The sequence below is a fragment of the Heteronotia binoei genome, chromosome 2 (assembly GCF_032191835.1).
Source record: "Heteronotia binoei isolate CCM8104 ecotype False Entrance Well chromosome 2, APGP_CSIRO_Hbin_v1, whole genome shotgun sequence".
Lineage (NCBI taxonomy): Eukaryota > Metazoa > Chordata > Lepidosauria > Squamata > Gekkonidae > Heteronotia > Heteronotia binoei.
In genome coordinates this window covers 78,791,872-78,812,785 of record NC_083224.1, presented here as the reverse complement: position 1 = coordinate 78,812,785, position 20,914 = coordinate 78,791,872, and the positions used below count along the sequence as shown (strand labels likewise).

The 20,914-nt window shown below is 41.4% G+C and overlaps 1 protein-coding gene across 3 annotated transcripts in view; it reads left to right on the top strand.

Annotated features, from left to right (window-relative positions):
- The window catches only part of SOX13 (SRY-box transcription factor 13), a 73,082-nt gene extending 52,168 nt beyond the window's left edge, over positions 1 to 20,914 (top strand). Inside the window, exons 2-14 of one of the 3 annotated variants that reach the window (XM_060231389.1) lie at positions 944 to 1,151; positions 2,130 to 2,235; positions 4,094 to 4,180; positions 5,323 to 5,495; positions 7,119 to 7,187; positions 8,740 to 8,851; positions 9,309 to 9,388; positions 9,484 to 9,640; positions 10,413 to 10,522; positions 11,749 to 11,845; positions 12,611 to 12,754; positions 19,754 to 19,970; positions 20,555 to 20,914. In XM_060231389.1, the coding sequence (XP_060087372.1) occupies positions 945 to 1,151; positions 2,130 to 2,235; positions 4,094 to 4,180; positions 5,323 to 5,495; positions 7,119 to 7,187; positions 8,740 to 8,851; positions 9,309 to 9,388; positions 9,484 to 9,640; positions 10,413 to 10,522; positions 11,749 to 11,845; positions 12,611 to 12,754; positions 19,754 to 19,970; positions 20,555 to 20,834 (1,839 nt within the window). In that variant the 5' untranslated portion in view covers position 944 and the 3' untranslated portion in view covers positions 20,835 to 20,914. Of the gene's footprint in view, positions 1 to 943; positions 1,152 to 2,129; positions 2,236 to 4,093; positions 4,181 to 5,322; positions 5,496 to 7,118; positions 7,188 to 8,736; positions 8,852 to 9,308; positions 9,389 to 9,483; positions 9,641 to 10,412; positions 10,523 to 11,748; positions 11,846 to 12,610; positions 12,755 to 19,753; positions 19,971 to 20,554 lie in introns of those variants that run through there. The other 2 variants (XM_060231388.1, XM_060231390.1) reach the window with 2 other exon arrangements.

Below are 20,914 nucleotides of genomic sequence, written 5' to 3'. Positions count from 1 at the left end.
GCCATTTGTTTGCATTCTTTGTTTTTTGTATGCCAGTCAAGGTGATGACCTTTTGGGGCTGCATTTCAAGTTGACCCAGCTGGTGCAAAATGCTACCACATATCTCCTAGTTAGTGGCTTATATTTGTTCAACCCATTCTGCTGCAATTGTTCTTATTGCTGGTTAGTCTCCAGGCTTAGCATCATTATTGGTCACACCAGAATTAATTAATGTTGTAACATACCCTGAGTCTGTTTGCAGGTAGGGCAGGATGATGACGATGATGATAATTTATTACATGCCACCTTTATTCCTTCATGAAACTCTGGGCAGTGTAAAGAGGCCAGGTTTAGATCTTCTTAGCTTCAAGGGTTTTGCTGCATCAGGCACCTTCCATCTATACTCTGAGCAATTTGGTGGAAAAGACCTGTTCCTCATATCATCTATCAGAGAAGCAATATCAGTAGTGGGAAGAATTTACCATAACCCTTTGGTGGTGTAGGACCAGGGCTTTGAGATGAAGTCTCTGAAAAGATGCATAGGAATGCTTCCCTTTGAAACCTCAGAAACATGAATGAAAAGCACATGGGGTGTTAACATGCTTTTAAAATGTTGGTTTTACTTAGGTGTTGGGTTTTCCCTAGATTTTTAATTTTATTATAGCTTTATTTCTTTTCAATTTTGATAAGCTGGCAATTAAATTTAAATAAATCATAAAGTGTGGGTTTATTTTTAAATAAATAAATACATTCTCTCAGGGGGCCCAAATGTGTATTGGATTTGAATTGTATGGTAGTTGACTCAAAAGTTGTCTGTTAGTCTTTGGCATTGAGGAAAGTCAGTGTGTCTGTCTCCCTTTCATCATGTTAATCTCTCTCTCTCTCTCTCTCTCTCTCTCTCTCTCTCTCGCCTTCTTTCCCTCTCTCTCAATGCTCTATTCGCCCTCCTTTGTTCCCCTTGCAGGATGTCCATGAGGAGCCTTGTCTCTCCTCAGCTGGAGCTCAATGGAGCTGGAAACATGGTGAACTGCACTGTTAAAACAGAAGAGAAAAACGAGAGCTATTACCAGTCCACACAAGAAGAGGCAATTAGCACTACACCTGGTTCTGACAAGCCACGCAAATCATCACTTCCACAGAGTGAAGGCACCAATTCTCAGACCCTCCCGCAGGTGTGACAAAGTCTCTTGGGTTCTGTCCTGCTTCCTGGCCCTGAAAGAGGACTCTCTTCACTTTTTCTGTCTCTAAAGAGCCAGCGCTAAGCTGCCATCTCACCCACCCACCCACCCCTCAAAAAATCTCCATAGCCCCAATGAGGCTTCAATGTTCCATTAGAATGCATCCATAAAGATAGGTCTTAAAATTTGTCATAATAAAAATGGTAAAAATGTGGCTCACCAGCGCTTTGTTACAAAATAACCTGGTTACTATGTTTTTGGTCCCTGAGAGCGGCAGCCATATTGATCTGCAGCAGAACAGCTATATTTCAGTCCAGTAGCACCTTAGAGACCAACAGGGTTTTCAGGGTAAAGGTTTCAAGAGTCAGAACTATCTGATGAAGGGAACTATGATTCTTTAAAGCTCATACCCCAAAAATCTTGCTGGTTTCTTAGGTGCTGCTTGAATCTAGCTGTTCTGCTGCAGTTTGGGCATATTAAGACCAATGTCAATAACAAAGTTCACATTCAGTGGCACCTTTAAAACCAACAAAGTATACCTTGAATAAAACTTCGTTGGTCTTAAAGTTGCCACTGAACTTGAACTTTGTTCTGCTACTTCAGACTTACATGGCTACCCACCTGAATCCATGGGGCCATGGGCTTGATTAGGACTGGGCCCTCACAGCATTTTTAAATGGCCAAATACTTCTCTAAAGCAGCATCAATGTCCACGGGTCCGACCTGCAGACACTGTAACATCTGGCCTTGACCTTCATCCCTTCAGAAAGGTTTCATTTTGTTATGAAAAGTGAAATCTTTCCATTATTTTCTTAGCTTCTAAATGATGCACTGAACAGATCAGCAGCTGATTTCCCAGAAGATACCAGGAAAGTTCTGCGCAGAAGAAAGGCTTTGAGATCAACATATATGTTGTGCTTTTTAAATTTTTTTCTGAAAACTTGTGATTGACAACAGCTCTCTGTCTTTCAGGAATCTGGATCTCCAGTGGGCAGGTCATTAGATTCCAGGAACCCTGGATTTGAGCCAGTAGTCAGCAATCAGGAAAACTTGGATTTTAATAAGAATCTCAAAGAAGGTAGGAAGGACATTTGATAGACATTATCATTCTATCCCCTCCAGCCCCACCTCTCCTTTTTTCAGTAATTTCTGGCAGAAAGCCATTGTCTGTGGGAGAAGATATGCTTTGCATTTCCAGCTCCCAAGATTCAGTTCTTGATGTCTCTAGTTAAAGGTCCTGAAGTTGCAAGACAGGGAAAGACTTTGAGTAAGGTTCCTTGGAATGCTGCTGGAACAGGGATAAATGTTACTGGGGTGTTTTCCACATTGGGGCAAGCTTGTGTGATTTCTCCGTTGCTGCTGATACACTGCAGCAGAAGCAGCTTCTCCATTGCTGCTTGATTGCTGCTGATACACTTCTCCATTGCTTCTGATACACTGCAGCAGAAGCAGAAGCAGGCTTCCACATGACAAATTTCCCCATACTTTTCCTTCCCACCTCCCAGGCCCTTAGCCACAGGACTGGGGGTGACATCTGATTTTGCCCTGCCCCCTCCAGCCACCTTCCCTCCTAGTCCCTCCTTGCCCCTGAGAACCTGGGGCAACCAACGCTGCCCCCGCAGCCAGCAGACCCCCCCCTCCAAGCACACCACCAGTGCTTTTCCAGTTTTTTAACTAGCAATTGAATATTGATATAATAATCTGTGTATCAGATTCTCTGAATTCTCAGCTTTCATTTTTAAGATAGTTTTGTTGCTGAGATATGCTTTCCTCTTTATATCTCCACAAAGACTGTAGGGTTAAAGACTTAGTTTGTTCTTTTAAAAAGAAATCTGGGAATTCAGAGAACCTGATGCAGATCACTACATTGTTATAAGATGATGAGAAGAAGGTATTGGATTCACTCTGAATCTCAGGGTCTCAGAGCAGCTTGCAATCTCCTTTACCTTCCTCCCCCACAACAGACACCCTGTGAGGTGGGTGGGGCTGATAGAGCGCTCACAGATGCTGCCTTTTCAAGGACAGCTCTGTGAGAGCTGTGGCTGACCCAAGGCCATTCCAGCAGCTGCAAGTGGAGGAGTGGGGAATCAAACCTGGTTCTCCTAGATAAGAGTCCACACACTTAACCACTACACCAAACTGGCTTTCAGTGATATACCAATGATATACCAATATTCCATTGCCAGCTAAAAAACCCCAAAAAAGCCCAATGACCTCTCTAAGGACTAGGCAGAGGAAATGGCTGCCATGTGAGCAGGGCTGGGAAAATTTGATCTTTCCTACCCACACAGCAGCTATCCTTACTCTGCTGCTTTCCAAAAACTTCACAGCAAAGCAGGTTTGGAAATATCCGAATAAAGCCAGAGAAACCCTGAGAGATGTATAAATGTAACATGATGCTGTGGAAAAGCAGGGGAAAGACCCACAGTTTTGCATCCAGGTCAAATAAGCTGGGTGGAGATGGTCTGGGCTAGATATACTATTGGCTTTAAGTATTTATGGAGGAGATGATAATATATTGTTATATTCCTTTCTTATTGGACTATATTTGTAGCTGCACTAAATTGATGTGGTTACACTGACAACTCTGTGGTGATTTGCTCATATTGAATCAAAACAAGCCATCCATCTAGTAAAACATAATGCCTTTAAAAATGAAAAAAGGCTGGCACATCTGTAGGAGATGTATGGAAGCATTTATGGAGTGACCTGTTGCATGTGTTCATTCTCAGTTCTGGGCAATCAACTGATTAGGAACAAAGTAGAGAATTAAGTTAACTGTTCCCTTGACTCTTTTGGTCACTATGAGATTTATCCTAGGTTTTTGCCCTCCTCTAATATTTGTGCTATACCACTTTATTATTACATTATTGTTTACACTTTTCTCTTTTCAAACTTCTAACCTTTCTGCATGCTACACCATAAAATTGCAACAGTAATGCCGACCATTGAGAAGTTACTGTCCAGTGACTGGAAAGAAAGGCTTCTGGGGAAAAGCCCAACAGATTCCAAAGAGGTGAAAGGTAAGCTATTTGTATGAAAGCTGGCTAAGACTGCTCAGTGGTCTAGCACATGCCATGCATAAAGAGCAATTCTAGTATGGTACAGCAAGGAATGCTAACCTCCAGGTGCGAACCACAGTTCTCCTGGAACTGTTGATCTCCAGACTGTAGAGAGCAGTTTCCCTGGAGAAAATGGCAGCTTTGGAGAGTGGACTATGGCATCACATCCCTACTTGAGCCCCTTCCCGTCCCCAAACTCTGCTCTCCTAGTCTCTGCCCCCAGATCTCCAGGAATTTTCCAAACAAAAGTTGGCAGCCCTAGGTACAACAGAGTTAAATAGTGAGTCCTAATGAATATGCATGTTTCCATAGCCCAAAGAGTTTACAGAGGGTGCAAAAGCAATAAAATATAAAACATGGCACTTTATTATTAGGTGTTGTCTCTTGTGAGTATTGTGGTTTATTATTTAATGAGGGATAACTTTTCAGGCCTCAGCTAGTTATAAATCACATGAGATTTCACTAGGAATTATTATTATTTTATTTATTTAGAATGTCATATTTATATCCTGCTCAGTTAGTTAATGAATTGAGTTTTTAAAAGTTTAATTAAACCTGAATAAATATATCTAAATGCAAAATAAAACAATGGTTTAATGAAATTAGAAGAATAATTCTCAGGAAAAAGAGCATTCACATGTCAAGCACATAACTGTCTTGGAGAGGGCATTCTCTCCTGCATGAGAAGGAATGCCTCTTCTGTCTTTCACATTTTATTCTGCCCATCTTCCCATGACATTATAACTGCGTATCTAGAACTTCCTTTCTCCATTTTATCCTGTAAGAGACAGAGTGATTGACCCAGATTCAGCTAACAAATTTCATGACAGAGTGGGGATTTGAACTTGGGACTTCCCATTCCAAGTTGTAGACCATATTGACTCTCCTAAGATGGTGCTTCCCACTGACAGCTTTTGTATGCAAGTGCATTGGAAGAATTTTTTTTTTAAAAAAAATCTGCTACATGATTAATCAATCAGAAATTCTTTTTTAATCAGTCAAAAGATGTTTAAAATCAATTTATCTAAACAATCAAGAAACCATTGCAGCCCTTGATTTCAGCAACTGTCTCTATTTGCTGCTTGTTCTCTTGCTTGTCTCAGGAACCCAAGAAAGCCTGGCAGAGAAGGAACTGCAGCTGTTGGTCATGATTAACCAGCTGTCCACCCTGCGGGACCAGCTGTTGACAGCCCATTCAGAGCAGAAGAACATGGCAGCTATGCTGTTTGAGAAGCAGCAGCAACAGATGGAGTTGGCCAGGCAGCAACAGGAACAGGTAGGCAGGCAAGAGGGCCCCACTTTGGGACTGTCTTTTATTTTCCCAGCCTCTGGAATATTTCCTTGGAAGGTGGCAGGGAAAGTAGGTTGGAACTTTGGAGACTTTTAAGTGGTCTTGAATAAGGACTTAATTGTCAATTCAGGGCAAAAGGGATTAATAGCATGCCCTATAAAAGAAGAAACAGAATAAGGACAAGTAATTTAAAGATAGAATGTCTGTTCATTCTGGGGTAAACAAGTCTGAGGGAATTGCTATCCTAATAACTGTAAACATTGAATGCATTATTACAGAAGCCAAATCAGTGTCTAGAATGGGACTCATGCATCAACACAAAATAAATGATGTATACTGTTGTGTAATGGATTTGTGGGTATATGTAGGACTGGGGTTCCCACAGCAAGGTTCTAATGGTGCCCTAAATCTCTCATGTCGAAATGAAAATTCTAAAAGACAGGCCAGAATTAAGGTTTATTGGTTGCTCTGAGCAGAGACATTGAGATTTTCACACCTTTATGTTCAAGCCATATTTCCTCAACACCACCATGAAAAAACATCTCAAGCTATCAATGAAAATACTCTCCCCCCACCACTTCCCATAGCTACACTGAAGAACAAGGATGAATGTATTTTAACAGCTCTGAAAATATTAAGCAAAGTATTGCTATTTGCAGACATGGTATGCAGGCAAACTGCTGTCTCCCATTTATTGTAAGCTCAATACAGCTTTCAGCGCAACACAAGTTGTCTGCTCCTGAAGCATACTTTAGAATTTACTGTTTTAATAAGAACAAGAAACTTGTCAACTTCATAAAAAAACTAAATGCCAGGATTCCAGAGGAGTCAAAGAAGCCTGTGGCATCTCACATCATGAGCCTTTTCAAACAAGAGTGAGAGTTAACTTCATGAAATGTGATTATGTAGAAAGTTGAAGACAAATTTCTTATTGCAGATGTCAGAATTATAGATTTTAGGATTAGGTACTAGAGTAGTGCCTGACATTTTTCAGTCACAGTTCTGATGTAACATTGTAGCACATGACATTTTTTCTCATAACATTTTTTATTTATTTACTATAGTTACATACCACTTTTTCCACTGAGTCTCAAGGCAATTATGTAGTGTAAATTGATGGACTCAATAGGATGAGACATCTAATAGGCAATTGAATGGGTCTATGATTACAGCAATCTGCATAAAGTATGTAAACATTCTGTATTAAACAATTTAGAAAATGGTATAACAAGTAGAAAACAATGCACTGAGAGCAGGGTAACACATCCTACACATAGGGGTACAGTCCACAGTCCCGTTGTCTTTATAAAAACACCTTCCTGAATCATTGTATTATAATATAGCTCTATAACTTTTATAAAAGTGGTCTCCTAAACAATTCTATTTTACATACCAGATTAATTTGAGTATGTGCTCAGTGGCCTTTTATCACACATATATGGGGCAGACTACTTGTGTCCTAAATAAATAAATCTGACTCCTGCATGTATGACATGCCTTGCTTTACTTCTAACCAGATGACTTAGGACCTCCTTTTAGAGATGAGCTATTTTGCTTGGAGAGACTGCTCAGTAGCCAAGAGTTTTTCATCACCTTTCCTTCTTGCAGATTGCCAAGCAACAGCAACAGCTTATCCAGCAGCAACACAAAATCAACCTACTGCAGCAGCAGATCCAGGTAAAAGGGAGTTCTTTTTCCTCTTTTATAGAAAGGAAGATTAGCTCAATCAGAAGAATTAGCCTGAAAATCCAGAGACAGGAGTTTAATGTTGTGTTCCGTCACTGATTCCCTGGATGATTAGAGTAGTTGTGTCACAGCAAGACTGGAAACATTACATTAAATTTAAAAATTGTTACTCATCCTGAGCCTGCTGTGCAGGGGGCAGGGCTAGAAATCTAACAAAAAAACCATATTTTGAGTTTTTGTATGCATTTTTTAAAAAATTATGCATTCAGTGGGAGTCTTCACCTTGCACAAACACACTTTTTTTGAGTCTGTGTGAGTGGCCAGGTACACAGACTCAAAAAAACCCTGTGTTTGTGCTAGGTGAAGACTCCCATTGAATGGGAGTCTGTGTGAGTGGCCAGGTGAAGGCAAAAGGAGAAGGGGATGGCAAAAGATGAGATGGCTGGAAAGCATTACTGATGTAACTAACACGAATCTGAGCAGACATCGGAGGATGGTGAAAGACAGGCGGGCCTGGCGTGACTTTGTCCATGGGGTTGCAAAGAGTCAAACCCGACTGTGTGACTGAACATCAAAAGAGTGGCCAGGTGCAAGTTAGTTCTTAGCAGAACAATTTGCCTGTTTAATTTGAGTAATGAACCAGACTCTGACATACTAAATAGTTGTGCAACCTACAAGCAATTGGTGTCCTTTTTAGAAGGACAGAAGACAAGGTTGAACAGGAACAGATCTGTGATGCTTTTGAAAGGGGACTAGACAATTTACAGAGTAGAGGTCTAACACATTGTGGCTGAATAAAACCTCTGTCTTCAGAATCTATACTCCTCTGAACATGTGTTGCTGAGGATAGATCTGGTTGGTATCTGCTTGTCTATGAATCTATGAATTTTAAATTGGTCTGACATTAGTTTAACCATGGTTGCTTTTTCTTAAAAAGTTCTCAAAGTTCTGGTGCTGTAAGGATGCTCAGAATTTTTTGTGAGAGGTTTTAGTCCCTTCAGAGAACCACATTTTCTGTGTTTCCTTGGTTAGCAGCCATGATATTTAAGCTGTGATAAAGCTGTTGGTTGAATGATCATGCTCCCTTCCCCTTCCTCACTATAGTCCAGTGACATACAGTTATTTTTCCATGAAGATCCCATAACTCCAGAAATCAACATAATCAGTATCAGAAGGAAGTAAAGGAGGGGAAAGTGGGAAAGATGAGCGAAGCTGTGGATCCAACCATTTGTGTAGATATGCCTTAATTTGCACATATGAAGAGCTATATTTGTGTTCAGTTCCATATCCCTCAGAAAAGCTAAATGTACACACATTGTCTGACCTTTCCCTCCCATTGCAGTGTGGAGAGCGATGCTTTTGACCCTCCATGTTCAAAATGTTGGAAGGGTACATGATCTAATGTAATGCTTTGATACTGCGCTAATGGGGTGAAAAGTATAATGATCGTTAGACCCTCTGCAACACTCTCCAGCAGATCGGTGATAGGCCTGTCTGGGTAACCTGTACTTTTCCCTTCTTTTCTTGCTCCTCTCTTCAGCAGGTCAACATGCCCTATGTAATGATTCCAGCCTTTCCTCCCAGCCACCAGCCTATTCCTGTCTCCCCTGACACTCAAATGGCACTTCCTATACAGCCAATCCCTTGCAAACCAGGTATGAAGAGGCCAAGAAATGATGGAATTATGGGTAATGGGACACAATTTACCTCAGTACTTTTGTGTAGTTCTCTGTTTGGGATGGTTTTCTGTAGTTGTTCATGGGATTGTGTCAGTCCTATAGCCAGAGAAATTGTTCTGCAGAAACTATGAACTAATACAGTCTTGTTCAAAGGTACGCTGGGCATTTGCTCTGGTAGACATGTAGAGTGCAAAGAAGAAATGACTTTCCCCAAGCATTCAAGGACACAAACTGGGGAAATGTGATTGGTGCAGGACAAATTAATTTTGTGTGGATCTGTTTGATTTGCATATTTCTCAGAGCATAATATGGGTTCCCTAGTTTTTCAAGTAAATATCATGATTCCCTGAAAGTTGTTTCTGAGAGACAGATTTGTGTATATGCTTGGTTTTGTTCATAATCCCCAGTCCTTCTGTTTGTGTGCCATCTGCAGTAGAGTACCCCATGCAGCTTCTACACAGTCCTCCTCCTTCACTGAAGAGACCTGGCAGCTCAGGCCACCTGCAGATCCAGGTATAACCCTTTGACTGTCTTCCTTGTTGGCTCCCAAACCCTCATAGCATTACGGTACATTTCTATTCTTCCTCTTCTCCCTTTCCTTTTTTTAGGAATCTTCACAGCCATTGAACTTAACAGCTAAGCCCAAAGGCTCTGAGCTCCGCAATGCCTCCAGTTCACCTAGTTTAAAGAGCAGCTGTCAGTCTCTCACTCCCAGCCATAGAGTTTCTCAGGAGTTGCAGACCAGTCCTCCCAACCTACCTTTGGGTAAGCACATGGAGATTTCCCATGCTCTGTGCTCTTAGCCAGCATTCAAACAATTCTTCATGCAGATTACTTAGAACTGCAAGTTCATTGCCAGGTATCATGGACTATTTGTATGTATGTGTAAACAATTTCACTCACCTGAATTTAGGAAAGGTCCAAATAAGACATCCTTAAAGATTCTGTCTGGGATTGTTTTCCTAGATTTTTATTGTTGCACTGAAAAGCCAATCTTACTTACATAGGGAAATTTTGGTTCTGGATTGAAAGATACCATGGGAAAGCTATTTTTGTTGTTTGTAGGCACGTAGTCAAGATCACTAAATATTAATTACTTGCCTTTTTAACTCAAAATCAAATATGGATTTTCCTTTCCAAATATTCACAATGAGGATTTTAATCTTCATTCAAATTGTAAGTGCAGAACCATAAGGTATTATCTGAAAAACTTGATTTAGAGTCTGTGATCCAACGCATTTTCCGTTAGAGGGAAGCTTGCTTTTCAGCTTCATGATAACTGTGATCCCACAGTAATAGAATTTTTTCATTTTTGATAATAAAAGAAAATTTTTGGATGTCTCCTAGGAAGGATTAACTGGTGCTTTTTGAAAATCAGACACAGGGTGCTTGAAGATGGAGAGTACTTGCAAGGAGAATAATTTTCTTTTAGAAGTAACTTCTTGAGAGCTTAAGGATCTTTGCAGAAGCATTAGATGTTGCTGCTTGATCATCTGAGGTTTTTGTTTTTTGTTTTGTTTTTTAAAAAAACTTTCAGGGTTCCTCGGAGAAGGAGATGCTATAACCAAAGCAATCCAAGATGCTCGGCAGCTTCTGCACAACCAAAGCAGAGCAATAGATGGCTCTCCAAATCACCCCTATAGGAAGGTGAGTACCACTCTTGGACCTAAAATCTCTTTAGGCTGGGTTATATTTGGGCACAAATGTAACACTGTGGGGACATCTTCTGCATAAAATACCAAAAGTGAGAATTCAGATGTCTGTCAGAGCAACTCTAAAGAGAAATCTGTTGGAATAGCTCTGTCATCTGAAGAGAAAATTACTAGAATGTAGTGTTTTCTAAATCACACCAAATTTTTGGCATTTTTCTGTGTGTGTAGGTATGTGTGTGTATATATGTGCGTGTGTGTGTATATATATAATGACCACATACCATGCTTTCAGTCACACCATAAAGATTTTTGTACTGTGACGACAGCTGCTACCAAAGCAATGTTTTGTTTTTTAAAAATCTTCACAGTCCATCAGATCTGCATCGGCCAACCAGAAGTCCTGCTGAGCAAAAGCCCCACCTGGCTCCACCCACTTTATAAAAATTCCTGGCAGACTCCAGGAAAGGTGTAGATAGCCACACTGGTGACCCCTGTTCTAAAATATCTTATAAAAAAGAGATTTCTTGTCCTGTTCAGGAATTCAGCAAGATGGTTCAAAAAGTTCTTGAAGGATTTTCTCATTTCCTAGGGGCTGTTAAGAGAAATGTCTACAGAAGCTATCAGTTTGCTTGTTGGTGTCTTCCTTGTACTTTTAGTGGGCTTTTCTTTGAACATTCTGATGTTCCCCATAACTCACAGGATGTGGTATATCCCAAATAATTTCTCCAAAGTCCTCTTGCCCTGCACATTGTGATGCTTGCTGCTTCTTGTTTGATCGTTGGTTGTCTAATTAAGGAGCACCTCTTGAATTTCACTGAACTGCATTTAAGGACTTATTACTGGAAGGTTAGATGGAGCATCTAAACTGCAGAGTCTTGTGAGCAAAAATTCTACTTTGTGAGCTACTGGTATTAAAGTTGTGAGCTGCTGGCATTAAAGTTGTGAGTTACTGCATACATTATTGTACTCTGGGACCATTTTTCCTGAGCTAAGATAAAAATGTGTGAGCTACAGGCTAAAAATCTGTGAGCTAGCTCATGCTAATTCAGCTTAGAGGGAACACTGGATGGAGCTATTCACTTCTGGCCTATCCAAACATAAGATATCAGACATAACATAAATCCTGTTAAATGCTTCTATGGAAGGTCTCATGGCTACTCTGTTCTTCAATGATTCTTGCCCTAGTAACTTGTTATTACCCACCTTGTTATATACTTTCAGGACCATGTCAATTTGGATTCTTCTCCAGCAAAAGAACAGATGGAAGAAACTTCTTTGCAGAGGCTGGATGAGTCTATGTTAACCTGTGATGGAGATGGTAATGACAATTTCTTCTTGACTCCTTAGCTCGATAAGAGAAAAAAGGGCAAAACCTTTATTGCAAATATATTATTTCAGTTTGGATAAATGGATGCTTCTATGCAGATGTGCCAGGAGCCCATGACTAGCACTACAGCTTCTTAGCATCTGAGCTGATAGGTCAAATCCCCATTGTGTCATGTTCTTTGTTAAGTTTTCAGAAAACACAGGAATTTCTTACTATGTTGCTGAATGAGCTCTGGGTCTTTTTATCAACTGGTTCAAGTTCTCAAGTAGTGGGGAAGGGTGGAGTGCACAGAATATTGACAGAATCCCCAATATTTCAGCCTGCCTTTAAAACTGAGTGTTGTTCTCTCAAGTAAATATAACTACTGTGACTGGCTGAATATTTCTCCACAGTGCTGTTAAGGACAGACACTCCTATGGCATCTGTATATTCTATTATGAGGGTGTGGGTAACATGTTTTTAATAGTTGTGTAGAAGAATGAACTTTATCACATGCACTTTGTCTCATCATAACACTGTAATGTTGTGAGAAGCTACACCTGCACTGAATGCCACAACTCCAGATGCTACAGGAACAAAAGTAGGGAGAGTGCCTGTGGAAAAAGGAAAATGGGGAAAACAGTCATGAAGAGCACATGAACACACAGAGGAGATGACTTGGAGTGTAGCAAGGTTCTGTTGGAATATGAGAGTTGTCCTCCAACTATTTGGTTGTGTTTGATAAGCACTTTTTCTTCACTGGTGGTCATCTGACAGGCTCACGGCATTTCCCTGAATCCAGGAATAACAACCACATCAAGCGTCCCATGAATGCTTTTATGGTGTGGGCCAAAGATGAGAGACGCAAGATCTTGCAGGCCTTCCCAGATATGCACAACTCAAGCATCAGCAAGATTCTAGGTAAGCAGGTGCACAGAGACCACCTTTAGTGCTGTTCCCCAGTGGCTCTTGGTGTTTGTGTTGGGCATATTGCTAGGCCCATGCACCTTCAGGTAAGGAATTACTGTTAATCCTGTGCAGATTACCAGCAGGCCATGAGCTGGTCTAAAAACACAAAAGCAAATCCTCATCTCTGTCTGATGACCATCTATCACAACTGATTAGAAGTGCAATTGAATGCATAAACAGATGTGAATGCAGACTTTTTAAAATGAAGAGAAAAAAAAGAAAGAAGATGAAGATAAATCTACATGAACAGAGGAAACAAAGACAAGCGCTTCTGTAGGAGCTATAGATATAGCTGTGGTTGTGGCCCTGTTCTTAAGATAGCAACGTGAATCTCAGGCTCAGCACAAGCCTAGAGAAGAACTTCTGAATCTTTTTTTACCCTAGGGACAATCTGTGAAGCTAGAAGTGCTGCTTGCCCAGGAGGTCTCAGCCCAAGTCGGTAGCAACGATCCAGGTGCAGCAAGGTTGTTCAGCGTCTTACTGCTCAGAGTCTCTGCCTGTTTCTGGAAGAAGAGGGAAATAAAGACTCATGCCCAGGAATATTATGCTGAGGTTGAATCACTTGCTGAGGATTGGTGGAAAGTAGTCTGAGATGAGGACCATCCAAGGAGCCAGTGACTAAGCAGGGAACTCTAGTATGGGACACCTTCTATTTCAAACATCATCTAAGTCTAAATACGCCTAGCACATGAGCTCTAAAAGCTAGTTTGGCTGTAGCAGCTGACTGTAGCCATCAAGTATAGCTCCAGTGATGTACCAATCAAGAGGTTTACTGGGTGCTAATCAGGTGTTAATCTGCAGAAGGCACAACTGCCTTCACCCATTTTTATCAAACTTCATGGTTATCTGCAGAACCCTTGGTGACTTGGCAAAAAGGGTTTTGTTCATTATCAAAATAACCACAGTGGTAAGGCAGCAAAAAACATCTAGGGCAGATAAAGGAAGAAGGAATTTAATGAAACTGTCTGGTCTGCCAAGCTAGGCAGAGGAGTTGCATGAAACATTCCTAGAACAGATTACAAAGTTCTCAAAGAGAAGGGACACAGTGGTCATGGGAGATTTCAATTCCCCAGATATCTGTTGGCAGTCCAACTCTGCTAAAAATTAAAGGTCAAATAAATTCCTGGCTTGTCTTTCTGACAACATCATTTTCCAGAAAGTGGAGAGGGAAACAAGGGGATCTGCTATCTTGGACATGATTCTTACCAACACAGAAGAAGTGGTTGATGAGGTAAAAGTGGTGGGCACCCTGAATAGTAGCGGCCATGTAATTTTGGAATTTACAGCCTGGGGGAAGAAAAAGCTGTACATAGACATACAGAAAGGACTTTGGAAAAACAAATTTTAACAGAAAAAAGTTAGGTTCGGTACAATTCCATGGTCAGAAATACTTAAGGAGAAGGGAGTTCAGCAGGGGTGGGAGTTTCTTAAAAGCGAAACATTGAAGGCACAATCACAACAACTATGAGAAGGAAAAAAAATGGGAGGAGCTTAAAGAACCAAGGTGGCTCTATAAACAGCTTTCTAAAGATTTGAGAAATAAAAAAGATTCTTTAGGAAATGGAAGGAGAGTCTTATAACCGATAAATATATACAAACAACCAGTGCTTGTAGAGAAAAAGGAAGGCTAAAGCTCAGTATGAGCTTAGGCTAGCAAGAGATACTAAAAACAACAAAAAGGGGCTCTTTTTAATGTTCAAAGTAAGAAAAAGAGAAAGGACATTATAGGCCCCTTGTGGGGACAGGAAAGTGAAATTGTAACAGGTGATGAAGAAAGGCCAGAACTGCTCTATTCCTATTTTTCCTCAGTTCTTCTCTTGCAAGGGAAATGATGCTCAACACGGCAAAAACAAAACACATGATGAGCGAAGGGAGTTGCAGCCTAGGATCAGCATAGAGGTTATACACGAACATCTAGTTTCTTTAAATGAAATTAAGTCCTCGGGGCCAGATTTAATTGCATCCAAGCATACTGCAAACAGTCACTGATAAAATTTCTGAGCCTCTGTTCATTATTTTTGAGAATTTTTGGAGAACAAGGTGAGGTGCCAGAAGTCTGGAGGCAGGCAAATGTTGTCCCCATTTTCCAGAAGGAGAACAAAGAAGATTTGGCAAACTACTGACCCATCAATTTGACATCTATACCTGGAAAAGTTTTAGAACAAATCATCAGTTAGTCAGTCCTTGAACATTTAGAAAGGATGACTGTGATTACTAAGAGAGATGAGAGAGACTCTTATCTTGGCAGTAGTATGTGTGAAAAAGATCTAGGGATTTTAGTAGACCATACACTGAGCAGTGTGATGTAGTACCTAAAAAGACAATTACAATTTTGGGATGTATCAGAAGTATAGTGTCCAGATCACATGAAGTGATGGTATTGCTTTATTCTGCTCTGGTTAAACCTCACCTAGCATATTGTTCAGTTTTGGGCACCACAAATTAAGAAGGATATAGATGAGCTGGAACATGTCCAGAGGAGGGCAACAAAGATGGTGAGGGGTCTGGAGACCAAGTCCTACAAGGAAAGGCTGGAGGAGCTGGGTATGTTTAACCTGGAGTGGAGACACCTGAGAGTGATGCATCTTGAAGTACTTGAACAGCTGCCATATAGAGGATGGTGTAGAGTTGTTTTCTGTTGCCCCAAAAGGTTGGACCAGAACCAATGGGTTGAAATTAAGTTAAAAGTATTTTCACCTAAATTATTAGGAAGAACCTCTTGACAGTTAGAGTTCCTTAGTGAAACAGGCTTCCTCGAGAGGTGGTGGGATCTCCTTCTTTGAAGGTTTTTAAACAGTGGCTAGATGACAAAAATGCTGATTCTGTGAACTTAGACAAATCATGAGGGGGTGGGGCAGGAAGGGCTGTATCAGTGCTTAGTTCTTTTGGCCCTTTCTTGCACACCCAGGGAAATGCTGTTTGCCACTTTGGGGTCAGGAAACAATTTTCTTGAGGCCAGCTTGGCCAAGGTTTCTTCCTCCCCACCCACCCCCCAACCTCCCAATCTTCTGGGCATGGAGCAGGTGTCACTGGGTGTGTGTGTGGGGGGGAGACATTTGTGATTTTTTTGCATTGTGCAGGGGGTGGGGCTAGATGACACTAGAGGTCCCTTCCAGCTCTATGATTCTAAGAAACAGTTTGGCAGTATTGAGCGTATGTGTAAAAGAGAATTGTTTTTGACATGAATTTGTGGGGGAATGGTGATAGGCAACTTATTTTTATTTCTCTAGAATCTATACTTGAATCTTAATGGCAAGCAATAAGCCATATATACTTTTCTCTCTAGTTCTGTTCAAATGACATATGCATATAAATTTCAGTATGTTCAGATGGAAAGTAGAAATGAATATGTTGGGCCTATTCTCTGCCTATGTGCAACTGCTGGAATATGAGCATGGGATCCATGGGTGTACAAAGTGTGCATACACAAGTGCTATCCCCATAATTGTGAATATTTGAAACGTAGTATTCCTGACTATCAGGGATGGAGTCTATTCACAAAAATTTTATATGCACAGAGACTGCATGCTGCTTATCCAGCAATTTTGTGTGGGTAGAAGGGTGGAGCCAATGCACCCAGAGTTAACCAGTTATCATTATGAGGCATCCTGTACAAATATCATTTCAAAAGGATTGCATCAGGTACCTCAGTTACAGTTTGATATCTACTTGTTTCAGTCATTATGCATGTTACAAGATGGGCAAGTTAAACAGTTTTATGTTTCTTGCTTACTCCAGCTTTAGTCTGTGGTCTTTTACATCTGATACTTTTCTCTTATTGCCACACACTGTCATAGATGGCAACAATTTTAACTGCAACAATAGCCAACCAGCCATTCCATTTTATTGTTTCACACAAAGGGTCAGAACAGCTATTTTTGTGCAAAAAGCAAGTGCTGTCATCTGCAAAGAGTATCTAGTGCTGAAGCATACAACGTGTGTATTTATAATAAAGTGGGTTATCTACCCTACAAACAATCAACCAAAAGGCACTGTCCAAATCTCAGTTTCTTATAAAAGCATTGCCATGACAACACACAACATTTGCATTGACAACACAGCATTGGAGTTTTGCGATAGCTGTAGCAACCTGAGCCACTTTGTGAGTTATTACTTTGTATTTACCGGTCAGTAAGGATCCAGTGTATGATCATTATTCCTGTTAGCAAGTCTGTTAGCCACAGGGCCTAGAGGGGACAAATCAAGGAGTAATATGCTGGAGTACTTGTTTCTTTTGCACCATTGATAGCAAATTGCAGAGCAGCCCTGGCATACCAACTTTCAGTAGCCATTGCTTTTGTGGTCTGAAAGAAAAGAATCTTTTTATTAATATCACTTTACCTGGTGATCATCAGAATTACATAAGCAAACAATTCCTGAAGCCAGCTTTTTTAGAGGAATTCTACTCACATCTGTTCACTAGGGCTTACTTCCAGGAAAGTGTTCTTAGGATAGCACTGTGAGTCTGTTGCAATAAAAAATATCCAAAAGGATAGTATTTGCTATCTAAATTTTGACAGTGCAGGACTCTGACAATGGAAGGATAATGAAAGGAGGCTCATATGAAGGGTGCACTGTTAAAGTAATCTTCCCAGCAGGGAAACCATCTCTCAAACCTCCCATGGAGTGAAAGTTAGCATGTGCTGCACAAAGTAAGTAGAGGATTGTGATGTCTGGTTAACGATGCACACCTCTATTTTAACCCGGAGGAAGGTGCAAAAACCTCCAGCTTAAGGTGCTTTTGTCTTGTTTCATGGTATGTCACAGGTAGATGATGATGATAAATTCTGCAGTTCTAGTGTAGATTTCTTGTTCCGCTAATGCTAATAAAAAAACACTTCTTCCCAGAATTGTTTCTTGTTTTCTCTAAGATGCTCACTCACTCATGTGCACATTTCCTATAGTGTGGCTTAAAGCTTCATCATAGCTAACGTTGCCTCTGGCTAGTTATTTAAAGAGACTGGTGTGGTTTTTGAAGAGCTTGTCCATTCTGCTGGGAATGAACATGCAATGCATTCACAGCAAGGGTTTGTGGGTTTCTTGTTGCTTATTTAAATAAAGTTCATTGCTAAAATAATTGAGGACTCCCTCTTCAAAGAACTGTGGTCTCGTGTTGACCAAGAGTGTTGAGGAGGCCTTATGATGACTGGGCTACCTCTGTAAGTGTGTGTGTACGCACACACACACGTTAAGTGCCATCAAGTTGCAACTGATGCATGGCAACCTCAGCAAGGGGCTTTCAGGGCAAGTAATGAGCAGAGGTTTGCCATGACCTCCATCTGCAGAAGCTTCCTTGGTGGTCTTCCTGCTAAGTACTGACCCTGTTTAGCTTTTGAGATCTGGTAAGACAGGGCTATAGATCATGTCCCTTCTGAGCTACCTATACAACACTGCATAATTTGGTAATCTACACAAACTCATGAGGTTGATTTATATCCGTTTGTCATTTCTTTTGGCTTCAAGAGAGTATATCCAAAATAATCCAAAAAGTTAAATGGTGTTTTTGTCTCAATAGCAATGAACTCAATCATTTCCAGTACCCCACTGGCACTAATGGAAACTGTTTTGCACAAATGATGGTAGAATGAACTGCACCATTTCTTACGGCAAGATTCCCCCCCCCCCCATTTTTAATGCTCCTCTGTCTTCAAATAACTGCCCTGAAAAGTGAAATTAGCACAGCAGGAGTAGACTGGGCTGAAACCATTCTCCCTGAAGATGTGCTACTTTTCCACTTTTAGGGGAACTTTTAGAGTGAAGGACCGTTCAAAAATCCCCCAGTTTCCCCAAATTCCCCCAATTTGCAGTCAAAAGTGGTATAATCTCTTCTATAATTTTAAGACTCTATCAGCTCCTTCTGTGGGATGTTGCAGAGCTCATGCCTTAACTAGGAACTTAGGCTGTTTTGTTTCTGAGTACAGCCAAGTTAATCTTAGAGTACTCCTCTCCCTGATAGCTCCTCTGCTACTTCCTTCATCTACTGCTGGGGAGAAACCGTCCATATCACTCCAGTCTGCATTCTTCGCACTCTGTTGGGCAAGAATGACAGTAAAGGTCACCCAGCCCAGGGAATGCAAGTTGCACAGCAGGGCAGCCTATTTTAGCCACTGCACCTGCTCTCTATACCTTGTGCTTGGAAGAATTCAAAGAGCAGTGTAGGAAGGGGATGGGAAAGGTCAACAAGAGGGAGGGATCGTAATTAGCATTAGGTGGGTAGCCAGCTGACCATGGCCTTGGATCCCCTTGTTGATGTGAAAAGATGAAGGAAAAACTCCTGTGCCCTGTCATATGTCCCCCCTACTAGTGTTTCAGGCTTGTAGATTCCTCATCACCTGTCAATCAAAGTTAATTCAATGTTTGAAATGTGCAGTGCATTCCTTTATAGTAATATAATGTATGCAAATGACCTTTTTGTCTTAATTTGCTGTTTATCTCAAATGAAATTTTCTGGTATATCGAACAGTGTATGTGCTCATTATACATTTGCTATCACATTTGAATTATTTAAATAGGTGCAAATATAAACATAAATGTGGAAAATCCTGTGGACCGTATTCCTAGTTAAAGTTTTTATACATGAACATACTCCTGTCGATATTGGTCCATGCCATTTTTGAAGCGAGAAGAAGGTAAATTAAACAACAACTAGATTTTCTGATACTTGGATTCCATTTAAGGCTGTTTGCCTAGCTCAGCCTTCAGACTTTGGATCCACCAGAGTGAATGCAGTTTTCTCGACTCTCAGTTAGCATGGCCAGGTCCTTCATGATCCCCGGCCTTTTGAAGTTCCACAATAGACAGCAAATGAGGTTTCCTGGACCTTGGTGGATGAGTTTGGCATGGTGGGTTGCACTTAACTGGTGCAAGATGGATGAAGGCTGTGTTGCTAGAAATGCAAGAAGTAAGTAAGCTATGTTTACTCATCTTTTCCCCCTTTTATCTGCTTTGCAGGCTCCAGATGGAAATCAATGTCTAACCAGGAAAAGCAGCCCTACTATGAGGAGCAGGCACGACTCAGCCGGCAGCATCTGGAAAAGTATCCCAATTACAAATACAAGCCCCGCCCCAAGCGCACCTGCATTGTGGAAGGGAAGCGGCTCCGTGTTGGCGAGTACAAGGCACTGATGAGGAACCGGCGCCAGGACGCCAGGCAGGGCTACCTGATTGCGTGAGGCTTCCTGTACCTTTGTCCTATTTGCTCCCAAGCATGGTGCTGGAGTCAGGAGCTCCATGCTGCTGAAATGCAAATGCTGGGGGGGGGGTTTTGGGGGAGGCATGCCGTGGCACAGCATTACTGGGGTCCAGAAGTTCAGGCCAACATTTGAGTTCTTGAACAATTTCATCTTGATGGCAAAAGCACAAGTGTGCTATGCTGACCCAGGTGATTAGCTAAACCAGGGGCATTAACTTCAAGTATCTCCATATTCTCACTGACTTTGAAGGGAGCATACATGTGATTAACTGCTTTGCTGGATCACATTGGAGTAATTGGCATTTAACGGGACATAACAAGCCTTCCTGGAAATAAACAGGATTTCCAGTAATATTTGGCTGCTCTGGAGTCATGGCAGACAGCTAATCTGTTCCTCTTCTCTCCACTAGATGACAACACTACACAAACACTTTGACCAACAAATTGGTGTGTCTCTTTCCTTGTGGGGAGATAGTGCATGCTTCAGAGGGCCAGGAGGGTGAATTGGAAGGAACAGGATGGAGGAGGCTAACCCTCTTACATTGTTGTGTGTTTTCTAGGCCCCAAGGCAATCAAGTGCAATCTCCATCCTCAGATCTCATGTACCAGCGTTCAGTTGGGACACAGCTGGCCTCACCCATGATGGATCACTACTTGCCCCGTGGCATGGAGCCAAACATGCCTGTCATAGTCAACACCCGCAGCCTGAAGCCGGAAGAAGGAGATGGGGCTGAAGACAGCCATTCGGTGCCTGATGGGGAGATGTACCACTACAGTGAAGATGAGGACTCCGAGGGTGAGGACAAGAGTGATGGCGAGCTGGTGGTTCTCACAGATTAAGCCAATGGTGTGAGGGGGGGAGCCAACGGCATGTGGTGATAGCCTTTGCCCCCTTAATGGCGTAAAATAATTTGTTGATT